The sequence below is a fragment of the Oncorhynchus mykiss genome, chromosome 10 (genome assembly GCF_013265735.2).
Source record: "Oncorhynchus mykiss isolate Arlee chromosome 10, USDA_OmykA_1.1, whole genome shotgun sequence".
NCBI classification, from domain to species: domain Eukaryota; kingdom Metazoa; phylum Chordata; class Actinopteri; order Salmoniformes; family Salmonidae; genus Oncorhynchus; species Oncorhynchus mykiss.
The window spans coordinates 38244626-38259060 of record NC_048574.1 but is presented as its reverse complement, the minus strand read 5'-3'; the positions used below and the strand labels follow the sequence as shown (position 1 = coordinate 38259060).

The window sequence follows — 14435 nt, the reverse complement described above, 5'->3', positions numbered from 1 at the left end:
CATTGTTAGCTTTTTTCATTTTGAATCTACATTTTACAACCGTTTACCTAAGATTTTCCTTCCTTGCATTGCAGCAAAAAGTGACGGCATGATAAAACCGAGGTCTCTGGCTGAGAAGCCTGCCATCTGCAGACCTCCAACCAGACCCCCTGACCCCCCTAGCCGATACCCTGCACCCCACAAGAGCCCCACTGCAGCCCCCAGCGAGGACACCCCAGCGTCGTAGTAAGTAGATCTTAGAACTCAGCCAGACCCAGACACTCCATCCAGACTGATTCAAATTGTAATCAAGAGAACAATCACAATGTTAGCTATGAGTTTCCTTTTGGTCTTCTTCCAGTCCTTGTAAGTCCCTTGTTAAATGTTTCTCCTGTAAAATTGAAATATCATATGAAGTTGTATCCCCTTTTCCTAATGAACCCTCCACACCATACCGATTCCATTGACTGCATTTGTTGCCAACATAGTCTGTCTGGTTTACTCCTCGCCAAACATTTGTTATTCTGTTTCAGAGTTCAGTTGGAAAGCATTATATAGTCAAGAGTTTTTTATCTTTTGTATTTTATTTTATTTGCACTATGTGCAAATGAGGTAGGATAAGGGTGGTAAGGCACTAAATAGGCCATGGTTGCGAAGTAATTACAATATAGCAATTAAACACTGGAATGGTAGATGTGCAGAAGATGAATGTGCAAGCAGAGATACTGGGGTGCAAAGGAGCGAGATAAATAAATAAATACTGTATGGGGATGAGGTAGTTGGATGGGCTATTTACAGATGGGCTATGTACAGGTGCAGTGATCTGTGAGCAGCTCTGACAGCTGGTGCTTAAAGCTAGTGAGGGAGATAGGAGTCGCCAGCTTCAGTGATTTTTGCAGTTCGTTCCAGTCATTGGCAGCAGAGAACTGGAAGGAAAGGTGGACAAAGTAAGAATTGGCTTTGTGGGTGACCAGTGAGATATACCTGCTGGAGCGTGTGCTACGGGTGGTTGCTGCTATGGTGACCAGTGAGCTGAGATAAGGCGAGACTTGTAGATGACCTGGAGCCAGTGGGTTTGGCGACGAGTATGAAGCGAGGGCCAGCCAACGAGAGAGTACAGGTCACAGTGGTGGGTATTATATGGGTCTTTGGTGACAAAACGGATGGCAGTGTGATCAACTGCATCCGATTTGTTGAGTAGCGTGTTGGAGGCTATTTTGTAAATGACATCGGCGAAGTCGAGGATTGGTAGGATGGTCAGTTTTACGAGGGTATGTTTGGCAGCATGAGGGAAGGATGCTTTTTGGTGAAATTGGAAGCCGATTCTAGATTTAATTTTGGTTTGGATATGCTTAATCTGAGTCTGAAAGGAGAGTTTACAGTCTAACCAGACACCTAGATATTTGTAGTTGTCCACATATTCTAAGTCAGAACCGTCCAGAGTAGTGATGCTGGACGGGCGGGCAGGTGTGGGCAGCGATCGGTTGAAGAGCATACATTTAGTTTGACTTGCATTTAAGAGCAGTTGAAGGCCACGGAAGGAGAGTTGTATGGCAGTGAAGCTCGTCTGGAGGTTTGTTAACAGTGTCCAAAGAAGGGCCAGAGGTATACAGAATGGTGTTATCTGCATAGAGGTTGTTAAGAGAATCACCAGCAGCAAGAGCGACATCATTGATGTATACAGAGAAGAGAGTCAGCAACAGGCCCTCCGATTTGACACACTGAACTCTATCAGAGAAGTAGTAATCATTTGAGAAAACAAGGCTGTTGAGTCTGCCGATAAGAATGTGGTGATTGACAGAGTCGAAAGCCTTGGCCAGGTCGATGAATACGGCTGCACAGTAATGTCTCTTATTGATGGCGGTTGTGATATCGTTTAGGACCTTGAGCGTGGCTGAGGTGCACCCATGACAAGCTCTGAAACCAGATTGCATAGCGAAGGTACAGTGGTATTCGAAATGGTCGGTAATCTGTTTGTTAACTTAGAAAGGCAGGGTAGAATAGATATAGGTCTGTAGCAGTTAGGGTCTAGAGTGTCTCCCCCTTTGAAGAGGGGAATGACGGCGGCATCTTCCCAATCTATGGGAATCTCAGACGATACGAAAGAGAGGTTGAACAGGCAAGTAATAGGGATTGCAACAATTTCGGCAGATCATTTTAGAAAGAGAGGGTCCAGATTGTGTAGCCCGGCCGATTTGTAGGGGTCCAGATTTTGCAGCACTTTCAGAACATCAGCTATCTGGATTTGGGTGAAGGAGAAATGGGGAGGCTTGGGCGAGTTTCTGTGGGGGTTGGTGGGCTGTTGATCGGGGTAGGGGTAGCCAGGAGGAAAGCATGGCCAGCCGTAGAGAAATGCTTATTGAAATTCTCAATTATAGTGGATTTATCGGTGGTGACATTGTTTCCTAGCCTCAGTGCAGTGGGCAGCTGTGAGGAGGTGCTCTTATTCTCCATGGACTTTACAGTGTCCCAGAACTTTTTTGAGTTAGTGCTACAGGATTCAAATTTATGCTTGAAAAAGCTAGCCTTAGCTTTCCTAACTGCCTGTGTATATTGGTTCCTAACTTTCCTGAAAAGTTGCATATCACGGGGGCTATTCAATGCTAATGCAGAATGCCACAGGATGTTGTTGTGCTGGTCAAGGGCAGTTAGGTCTGGAGAGAACCAAGGGCAATATCTGTTCATGGTTCTAAATGTTTTGAATGGGGCATGCTTATTTAAGATGGTGAGGAAGGCATTTTTAAAGAATAACCAGGCATCCTCTACTGATGGGATGAGGTCAATATCCTTCCAGGATACCCGGGCCAGAACGATTAGAAAGACCTGCACGCTGAAGTGTTTTAGGGAGCGTTTGACAGTGATGATGGGTGGTCGTTTGACCGCAGATCCATTACGGATGCAGGCAATGAGAAAAATGGCAGAGGTGTATTTGGAGGGCAAGTTGGTTAGGATGATATCTATGAGGGTGCCCGTGTTTACGGATTTGGGGTTGTACCTGGTGGGTTCATTGATAATTTGTGTGAGATTGAGCGCATCAAGCTTAGCTTGTAGGATGACCATGGTGTTAAGCATGTCCCCGTTTAGGTCACCTAGCAGCATGAGCTCTGAAGATAGATGGGGGGCAATCAATTCACATATGGTGTCCAGGGCACAGCTGGGGGCAGAGGGTGGTCTATAGCAAGCGGCAACGTTGAGAGACTTGTTTCTGGAAAGGTGTACATGAAGTCTTAGTCAGTGTATTTTCTTATTATTCACTAGTCTTCAGAAATCCCCCGCTATGATTTCAGCTTCAGTGTCCTATTTGATATCACATTGTAGCAACAAAATAACCTATATTTTGCTACTCACCATTGACCCTTGTACTCCGTTCATGCCTGCCCCTGTTGTTTTACAAGGGGTATGCCGTGCAATGCCATAATAGATTTAGGGAGATATTTTCTGCCCACTAAATACAGCTAAAATGCACAAAAGGAAAACTGTGTTACTAATAATACTTTCACTGTAATGCATCTCAAAAGCTCTCGTTTACAATGTCCATGTGATTGTGGTAATCATTTATGTGGATCTCAAGTGAACAGTGTGCTCCACAGATGTAGGTAATGAGATCACAAGCTGTATTATTGCAAACTCCTTTTGTATTAGGTGACCTCCTGTCTATTTCAAATACTACAGTTGTTGTGTAACATCCTATTCTAAGTTACATGTCATTTTCACATTGCCAGGGCTGAAAATGTTGCCCGTAACGTTTGGCATTGTACTCCAGCAGTGTTTGGTATGCTGTAAGCCTAACATGTCTCAGGGATCATCTGGGATTAATCTGTCTTTCTCTTACTCTTTTTTCAGTGTTGCTTCCAAAGCCAAGTTTTTTGAGAATGCTTCAAGGCAATTTGGAAGGTAGGTTTGAAAATAAACTCAATCTCTACATGCTCCTTTGCCCCATGAAATCCTTATGTAGAGTAAATCAGCAAGATATGCATGTTACATGATGAGATGGCAGTGGCTACTGCGGTGGTTGGCAAGGCCTCAACATGCTGCAAAGCCAAGTTGTTTAAACATAATGCTTCATGCTGATGGCTGAGAAATAAATCAGTGAGTTCACTTTAAAGATGAACTATTGAAAGTAACTTGCTCTTAAAAATGAAGTAGTCACTGTCCCTGGTCTCAGCTTGTTTGGCCGTTTATAATTAAAGAGGAGCTGAGAGGTTGTCTTGAATGATCTCAAATGAATGTTGAAAATGATCCATACTTGGCCATACAACTATGTCCATGCTTGTATGACTAAAGTGATAAGCCCACAACTTTAACTGCCACAGACCTATATGTCTTTCCCACGAACAAGCTTTAACAAGTGATTGAGCTCATGATTAGGCTCTATTTTCGCCTGGTGCTAAGGAGGCACAAGTGTCAAACACACTGGCATTTTCCACCCCTTATGCCAGGTTCAGCAAATTACCAGTCTAATATCAGCTCGCTTGCGCTGAGGTGGAAGTGGTGGCAATATTTGAGGTGTGTCCTTAAAAACAAGCACAAAATTGACAATTTTCATCCGAGGTGAGGATTTACTGATTTACTCCCATGTACACCTGTCACGACCGGGGTCCGCCCCTATATATAGACCCCATGGCCGCGACACACGTTATCAACATCATTTTTGAGGCGCCTCTAGCTCCATAGAGGATTGGAGTGATCCGTATAGCTCACATAACCGTGGTTACATACGTAACCTTCGTTAGGTTTCACTATATTGGATCACTCCAATATATTGGTATACCCGTACCAGATTAGTCGGTGCAAGAGAGACCTGGCCAACCAGCGGAACAGTCCCAGCGCGGGAACAAGACGCAGGGGCCGTCAATGTGGAAGGGGGAGGTCCCGGAAGTCCCCGGAAGGGGAGGTGCCGCCCAGGACTACTGAACCAACCGCAGAGGGAGGTGCCACAATTACCCGATAGTACCTAGCAAAGGTGCCCAGCTGGCCGGGAGGAATGAAGGGTTGGGGCGGAGAGATATACTCCTCCCCCCAGGGTCCATCCTGTAGCACTCAGAACTTACTGAAAGAGCATGGAGCTCACCCACCCTCTTCATGGAAGTAATCACTACCAAGAAAACCACCTTCATAGAGAGGTGTTTCAGGGAGGCAGACTCCAACTGTTCGAAAGGCGGCTTTGCCAAGCTACCAAGACCACATCCAGATCCCAGCTCGCCATTGAGCTGGTCCTAGCTGGACCCAGGCTACAAACCCCCTTCATAAACCAGGATACCAAGGGATGGCGCCCCACTGGCCTGCCCATCCACCCCGCATGGCAGGCAGATATAGCGGCCAAATACCCTCTGTGTAGAGGCTGCCAAGCCCTCATCCAAGCAAGACTGCAGGTGTTGGAGGACATACTGCACCCCGCATGACTCGGGCACAACCTCAATACTAGTGCACCAAGAGCAGAACAACCACCAGCGCAACTGGTATGCCGCGGTTGTAACCAGCACCCTTGCGCTCTGCATGGTGTTCATTACACCCTCCTGTAGTCCTAACATGGACCATTGGTGCCATTCAATGGCCAAGCCCACAGACTGAGGCGGTGTGGCCCCGGATTCCACAGAGTTCACCCGACCTGAGACATCAGGTCTCAGGGGAAGTTGCCAACGTATCCCAGACAACAGGGACAGGAGAAGGTTGAACCAGGGTCGTCTGGGCCAGTATGGGGCCACCAGCAGCAGACAATGCTCTGCCATCCTGGTCCTGTCCAGCACAGCCTGGATCAGGGGAAAAGGGGGGAATGCGTAAGCTCCAGCTCTGGCAAATCGTGAGCCAGAGCATCCAAGTCCAGAGGCCCTGGAGGCTCCGACATGGAGTACCACATGGGGCAGTGTACATTGTCCAGGGAGGCAAACAGGTCCACCTGCACCCTTCCGAACTTGTCCCACAGGTGCTGCACCAGCTGGGGATGTAGGCTCCAGTTCCAAGTTGGCGGGCCCTCCTTCGAGAGCATAGCCGCTGCCACATTTAGGATGCATGGTATGTGCGCTGCGTGTAGAGACACTAGACATCCCTGAGCCTAGAGAAGGAGCTCCCGTGCCATAATATGGAGGCGGTGGGACCTCAGTCCACCCTGATGGTTGATGGAAGCCTCCACTGTGGTGTTGTCCATTCTCACCAGGACATGTCTTCCCGTCAGATGTGGAAGGAAAGACTGCAGGGCTGTAGTGTATTGATGAGTTTGCCTCTCCAAGGGGGTAGCCAACAGCCACTGGCCAACCTGCCCTTGGTCACACCCCCAGCTGATCTGGGAGGCGTCTGTGCTGACCAGCTCACGGCGGCACATCCTCAGCATCTCTACCCCACCTGAGAGAAAGGAGTGACAGCGCCACCTCAACAATACCCTGAGGCACTGTGTGGTCACCCAAAGCTGGTGGTGACTGTGGCGCTTTGTGGGCAGCTCGTGGAAGTTGAACCAGCGTTGAAGAGGCCGGAGATGGAGCAGGCCCAGGGGAATCAACAACGAGGCCACCGTCAGCAAGCCCACAGGCGTTGGCAGGTTAGCGTGGATCCCACCTACCCCTGCCGAAAGTAGTCGAGGCAAGATAAGATCGCCTGAACCCTTCTGGTGGGCAGGCATGCTCTCATGAGGACCGACTCCAGTTCCATGCCAATGAAGGCCACACTCTGGTGGGCATCAGACGACTCTTGTCATTTACAGTAATGCCCAGCCCACCGATGTGTGTCAGGAGCACGTCTCTGTCTGACAGGACCTGGGTCCTGGTCGGTGCACAATCAGCCAATTGTCCAGGTAATTGAGGATCAACAATCCTCGGGATGTGAGAAGTGCCAGGACAGTGCCCATGCACTTAGTGAAAGTACAGGGTGCCAAGGGTAGAACCATGAATTTGTAAGCCGTTCCTTCGAAAGCAAATCAGAGGTACTGCCAATGAGCTGGGTTAACAGGAACATGGAAGTACGCATCCATCATGTCCAGCGTCACAAACCACTGGTCCCTGCAACACGTGGTCTGGGGACAGTATGTGTAATCTCAGTACCTTCAAGTACCTATTGAGGTTGCGGAGGTCCAGAATCGGTCGAAACCCTCCGTCTCTTTTTGGGACCACAAAATAAGTGGAATAGAACCCACCTAGCTATTCTGATGTCTCAATCCTGCAGACGACACCCTTGTCCAGGAGTGAGGAAATCTCCAGCCGCAGGGTTTTCTTTAGAGGGTCGGCCACGGTGGTGACACGAAGGCCCCTGAAGAACGGAGGCCGGCACCGAAATTGGAGTCAGTACCCCTCGAGCATTGAGGACAACACCCACGGGGACTCCACACACTCCTTCCACTTTGCCCTTTGAGACCGGGAGAAGCGGCCGGGGAAGGGTGTGTCAGGGAACACACCCTTCCCTCTACTCTGGCGCCCTGAGCGCATGGGTCCCCCAGGCACGTCCCTATGGCGGTGACGGTTGACACCTGTCACAAAGGGAAGCCATAAGCTCAGCCAACAATGCCACTGGGAGAGCTTATGTTGTGACCCGCCCGGAGGAATAGGAACCCGGTGAGGGAAGGCCCCTGTGGGAAAAACAGGCAGAATTAAAAAAACAGCAACCAGGTAATGGATTTGATTTGTGTTTTTTTGTTTTTGTTTTACGCCAACTACCTAGAATGTTTAATATCCAAGCAGAAAACAAAAAACAGCACCGTATGATGGAGTAACTCCGTTAAGGAACTCCAAAGTTAATGTCTCAACGTAGTGGCAGCCCACCACCATACTCTTACATTCTGCAGAGAAAGAACAAGAGAAAGAACAAAAAAAAACTGTAAGGGAATTAGCAGAGAACCCATGTAGGGTAATTAGCAGAGAACCCACGCCTATAGACAGCATGTTCAAGCAATTCACAACACACAAAAAAACAAGCCAGTCGGCAAATTTGTGTAAGGTAAATCCAGTTTGTGGCAGCAAGAGCCACCAATATATTAATAGATGCACACAGAGTCATAGTGTAACACTAACGAAACACAAGCACGACAAACCCCAGGCGGAAGATGCAGATCAACCGCACGCAGCGAGTGGAGCACTGAAGAAGAGGGGAGCACTCAAGAAGAGGGGTTGGTCATGTGGCCAGGCCACATGCTCCAGGCTGTAAACAGCCAGCGAGTATACTTCTACGCAAGATATTACACACTTACCAGTGACTTACCAAGCAAACTTCAGAAAGTTTGTACCTCAACCCGTACAGACGTCCGCCGTGAAAATGAAAGAGAACATGTGTCGCGGCCATGGGGTCTATATATAGGGGTGGACCCCAGCCGTGACACAGGTGTACACGGGCGTAAATCCTTACTCGGATGTATCCCTCCACCGTGGAGTGATACCAATATAATGGAGTGATACAATATAGTGAAACATAACAATTGTTTTCTGCCCATTTTGTTTATTTTGATACAAAACCAAGCATCAAATCACATTTTATTGGTCAAATACACATATTTAGCAGTTATTGCGGGTGTAGCGAAATGCATAGCCTAACTTTCCCTTAACCCTTTAGACTCGTGGGAATTGGCCTATACAGATAGGGATACATTTAAATGTTTCGTACAGAAGAATATGGTAGCAATTGAAAGGGAACACTGGAGATTATGGGGGAATTATCAGACCAAATGTGAGGACACAACAGTTCACCTGACACAAAGCTGAATCCAAACATTACACTGTTGATTTTATGTGCATTTTAGATTTACTGTATGTTGACATATTTGTTTATAACGAAATCTGAAAATGCTTTGGATACATTCAGTAACATGATAAGAATATTCATGGAAAATTCATACAGCATAAGACAAAATAATTACAAGGATTTGAGTGAGAGTACTAACTGATGTCTCCAAATGGCCACACACCTCTCCAAAGTGTGCACATTTCCTAATTAATTTCAATGCCCTTTTATGGCTCAAAGAACAGTCTTCAACTATAAGGTGCTGTTTTGAGCTTTCCTAGCCTTGCCGTTAAGGAACTAGAGCAAGCACAATTGTAGTAGTTTTGTTTGGAACACAACCCTTGCATCCCAGCCATCACATAACTACTGTTGTTGTTTATGCAACCCAAAGTTATAAAATACGATATATCAGTGTTAGGTTTTCACAATGCAATTCAGAGAAACAATGTCATTTTGGTGCGGATAGAAAGGAATCATGAGTGCATTCTGGTGCGTGTGCCGTGATACATTTTCTTCACAGTAGACAAACATGATTTGGTTCAGAACAACCCAAGGAATGATGCCATGTCATCTGGTAACTGTACATCAAACATAGTGATCATAAACATTTACACTGTATATGTTTTATGACATGAAATGTGAAGTTCATCTTTCGACTCACAGGTGTTTGACTAGCTCATGTGACATCAGTATTTATAATCCTCAATGTCTCATCTTTTAAAATATATAGTCCTCTTAGACCGTTTTCACAATGACGATAGCAAAGGGACATTTTCGACAGGTTCTCGAAGTATCGATTCTCTAGAGACAATACCGTTGTGTAAACTTGTGAAATTATCACGTCTCAAGCACTACCTCAAAATGTTTAGATGTGTATGTCAAAATGTTGAGATATGCAAGTAAAACTGCGTAAGTCAACATTTTGAGATAGATCATACAAATTAAAAAACATTCTATTCGTAACATTGTGTGGTGATTTCAAAGGTGGCACAACAGATCCCAGAGTGGTGGTATGACTAATAAACCAACTGTAAATAAAAACTGTTTTATATGGGCTATGATGTGAATAATTTTTGGGTCCGGTCATATGGTTTAAAAAAAAATATTAAATCCTGGAAAAACCCTAGGGAGGATGAAAACATTAACATCCTGTCAAACAAATCATGAGGCGAATCAGTCTAAACAAGAGTGCTTTGGCCCTCTTTTCGACGCTTTTGTGTCAATATTTTTTAAGTGCTGGGGCAAATGCCTGCTCGCCACACATTTACCAGGGGCCCGCTGCAGCGTAGATAGATGGAAATCGCCACACAATGGCACAAATGAAGAAACGCAACCTTTATTTTTGGATGTCGGGAATGGGCTTCCATATAAATCAGCCCAACATCTCAACTCCCGGTGAATTATACCCACGTTTTCAGTTGCAATTTGCTTTTGCCACATGAAGCCTAATGATTTGCATGATTTTGATCAAAATTAAGCATGTTTTGTTGTAAGGTAGGCCTACAGTACTTTTATATTTATATTAGAGGGGTAATCATTCATTTTTGATAGGCTAGCATTACTTGGTGAAGAGATTTTGTTAGCTATTAGTAGGCTAACTCTGTGCTTTTGCCTTGAGGCTAAAATGTAAAGTGTAGAGACAAGAAAATAAACGATTTTTAAAGGGGAATGGAAACACATTAGGAAGTAAAGCTAAGCAAAGAAATTCCATCCACCAATACTAAACATGTACATTTAACATAGAAACATCTCTATTTTTAGGATTTTGATAATGAACCAGGTTTATTAGAGGTATGGATAGCGCCATCTTGAATTGTAGTGCCTGTAACTGTATTAAGACATAACCTATTTAAAACAAGTTGTTTCATTTGATTACAAATATTCACTCTCTTTTGAAGCCTTATCAATAGTGAATTAAATCTTGCTTATTGACAACGTTTGGCATGTCCATGGCTCAGACATGGCAGACATAATTCAATTTACTATAGGCCTAGCTCCTATATCAGTGTGAATGCTATGTTTAACAGTATATTTCCATATTGAAGCCATACAATTAGGCTTCTTACACGTTCAACATATTTAGAAAAGATGGGATAGACCTACATACATTTAGTTTCTGTGGGCTATTTTTAACTAACTAGCCTATAACGTACTAACATTTGAATTGGAGTTGATTCCAACGCAATACATAAGACTGTAAATACACAACTTCAAGAAACCGCATATTTAGTCATGGAGCCAATCGGAACGATTGGCCAGTGAAGGGTCAATCATCGACACATACAACTTGTTTATTCATCAAAACCCAGCCCTTTCGTGCCTCTCTCATCTACTGCGCCCATAATTCCAGTTGTAAAAAATATAGAAAATATTTTTAATACCACTGAACCGCCAGTGCTAAGATTTAACATTGTGTTAGGTTTGTTAAAATAGAGCCCTCAGTGATGTTGTGTTTTCCTGGTGTCAGGTGTGACCTGGTAACTATGAGTTAAACCTTGAAAGAACCACTTGAGTTTCAGAATAAATAAAGCTCAGGCACCGATGGGATGGCTGTTGTTTTGTCCTAAATTTAGCATAGAGTCAAATGATCAGTAGTGTCAGTGGTTCAAATCCAGTAAATCATTGTATTCCGTTACAGATAACTACCAAGATAAAGGAAACACATAAAGTGTCTTAATAGGACGTTGGGCTACCAACAGCTTTAATGCACCTTGGAATAGATTCTACGAGTGTCTGGACATCTATCGGAGGAATGCTACACCATTCTTCCACAAGTGTTGTGTTGAAGGTGGTAAAAAATGCTTTCTCAGGCTCCGCTCCAGAATCTCCCATAAGTGTTCAATTATGTTGCGACTGGATGACTTAGATTGCCATGGCATATGGCTTACTTCGTTTTCATTCTTATCAAACCATTCAGTAACCATTCGTGCCCTGTGTATGGGGGCATTGTCATCCTATGGGGGCATTGCCATGGTAGCCAAAATAATGGACTGCCCAGAATTTTTATACATGACCCTAAGCATGATGGGATATTAATTGCATAATTAATTCAGGAACCACACCTGTGTGGAAGCACCTGCTTTCAATATACTTTGTATCCCTCATTTACTGACGCGTTTCCTTTATTTTGGCAGTTACCTGTATATACAGTAATGATACTCTTATAATTGATGATATTTAATAATTAAATAATAATTCTATACACAAGCCAGGCGGGTAAAGCAAATGCAGAATAATAATGTAGAGGGATGTTCTTCGAAGCTGACAGGTTACTGTAGACAATAGTATTGCTTGCCAACTGTAACTGTTGGAGAAATTCTAAATGTATTTTTTTAATAATATTTTATCTGACATTGTTGCTTATTTCATGTTTAATGGGTTGTTCTGCTTTCCTCATGTAGCTCATCGGTCTCACCTCCAGCATCTACTTTACTCAATGTGAAAGAGGAGGTATGATGTCCTGTGATTTCACCCCCCCCCCCCCCTCCCCTCTTACACTTTGTGAACAAGCAGACAGAGGGAGAGTAATGGTTTGAATGAGCTACTGCAGAAGCGATTTAGAGCTAGTTGAGATAATAGCTCAGCTTCATACGTACAGTATATCTGGAAATGGGTTTCAAATAGGCCTTGCTAAGCTTTTATGAACTAATTTGGCCCATAAACCAGAAGTAAATGCCCAGGCCATCTCCACATTTGTTTTTTAAATAATTTACTTTGCCGTTTGTGATCAAAACCACTCTTTTTATTTTCTCTTAGAATTTAAGTTGATGAGTCTGTTACCATGGCCTCTACTCCTGTCACTGACCTGTGGAATTGCAGTGAGCATCTGGACACATACAGTACTGTAGTGGAACAAAGGAAACAGAGTGCATTTTGTCCTGTCTGTGGACACCCTCCTGCTTGTTGCTATGAGGGACCCAATTAACATGTTGTTTAATTAGTGATAAAGGAGCTCCAATCTAGATATTAAAAACAATCTGTTTATTAAAGGAGGCCTGTATACGTCTCTGTCTGATCCAAATCTTGGAGATTCTGGCAGCTGGATCAATATTTATACATTCTATGGGATCAACCCAATAATGATGTAATTTAAACAAAAACAATTTACCTGTTAACTGAATGATGTAATGTTAACTAAATTAATCCTAGTCCAAGTGGCTAGTTCCAGTATACAGTTATTTGACTTTTAAACTGCTCGAAAACAAGCTACTGTAGCTCCCTAATACCATTTGGATTCACATACATGTAGGCTATACTGTAGTACCCTACTGTAACAGGTTGAAATGAAAGCAAGCGACTCAGTTGTAGCACAATATTGTTAACTACTGTAGTATCTAATGCAAAACTGAGAGCCAAAGGTGCAGATTCTAAGTCTCAGTTGTTATTTTACTCCTGATGTTTAATAATTTGTTACTTTTATTTTAAATGATTTTTTTGTCAGACACTTTCTCTCTAACAGCATCTAACATAGTGTGACAGAGAGTGGATCATTATTCATTAATTATTATTTGCTATCATGGTTGGTTAAGTAGGACTTTAACCTTAAGCTTAACCAAATGAATTATGGTATTCAGCACATCAGAATTCCTGTGGTCTGTTTTCAATCACCAAAGAGCATCATGAACAGGAGGAGTGTAGTCAACAGTCCTATCATATAACTCAAATCAAATAACATTTTATTTGTCACGTGCCAAAATCAGCAGACCTTACAGTGGAATGCTTACTTACAAGCCCTTAACCAACAATGCTTTAAGAAGTTAAGAACCCTTAAAGCTGGAATCTCTAAATTCGTAGTGGTGAAACTGCCATGTTCATTTGTGATATTACAACAACAAAAACACTTCAACAACCAACACTGTTTTTTCCCCCCTTCGTACATCATTGCACACACAATAGAACAGCACAGTATGTACAACGACTTGTTTTTACCACAATGCTACTATCCTCTTCATAATCAAAACAAATCAGATATGTGCCTGGGGCGACCATTGATGCTGTTTCACCTTATGCAGATCTCAGCTTTAAGAACTCATAACTAAATTATTTTGGATAGTGGAATCCAAATTAGCACTGGTTAATTTGAAGGCTCAGCAGTCCTAGTTTTTGCCATTGTTATTTTGTTGAAGCCGATGGTTGGCATCTCTCCATTTCCATTTGGGTACTGTCATTCATACAACACTCCAACATGAATGTTTATTAAGTAGTGTCATGTATGTAGTGTGACTAAGACCGTAATTTACTGTTGAAGCCGGAAGTTTACATGCACCTTAGCCAAATACATTTAAACTCAGTTTTTCACAATCCCTGACATTTAATCCTAGTAAAAATGCCCTGTTTTAGGTCAGTTAGAATCACCACTTTATTTTAAGAATGTAAAATGTCAACAAAAAAATAATAGTAGAGAGAATGATTTATTTCAGCTTTTATTTCTTTCATCACATTACTAGTGGGTCAGAAGTTAACATACTAATTGAGTGTATTTGGTAGCATTGCCTTTTAAATTGTTTAACTTGGGTCAGATGTTTCGGGTAGTCTTCCAAAAGCTTCCCACAATAAGTTGGGTGAATTTTGGCACATTCCTCCTGACAGAGCTGGTGTAACTGAGTCAGGTTTGTAGGCCTCCTTGCTTGCACACACGTTTTCAGTTCTGCCCACAAACTTTCTATAGGATTGAGGTCAGGGCTTTGTGATAGCCACTCCAATACCTTGACTTTGTTGTCCTTAAGCCATTTTGCAACAACTTTGGAAGTATGCTTGGG

At 43.6% G+C, this 14435-nt stretch overlaps 1 protein-coding gene across 1 annotated transcript in view; it reads left to right on the top strand.

The window, feature by feature from the left end:
* LOC110533838 (oligophrenin-1) overlaps positions 1 to 14045 on the top strand; it is a 34991-nt gene extending 20946 nt beyond the window's left edge. Inside the window, exons 21-24 of the mRNA XM_021618378.2 lie at positions 75 to 225; positions 3823 to 3873; positions 12078 to 12126; positions 12433 to 14045. Of these exons, the coding sequence (XP_021474053.2) occupies positions 75 to 225; positions 3823 to 3873; positions 12078 to 12126; positions 12433 to 12444 (263 nt within the window). The 3' untranslated portion in view covers positions 12445 to 14045. The remainder of the gene's footprint in view (positions 1 to 74; positions 226 to 3822; positions 3874 to 12077; positions 12127 to 12432) is intronic.
* The last annotated feature ends 390 nt before the right edge of the window (positions 14046 to 14435 follow it).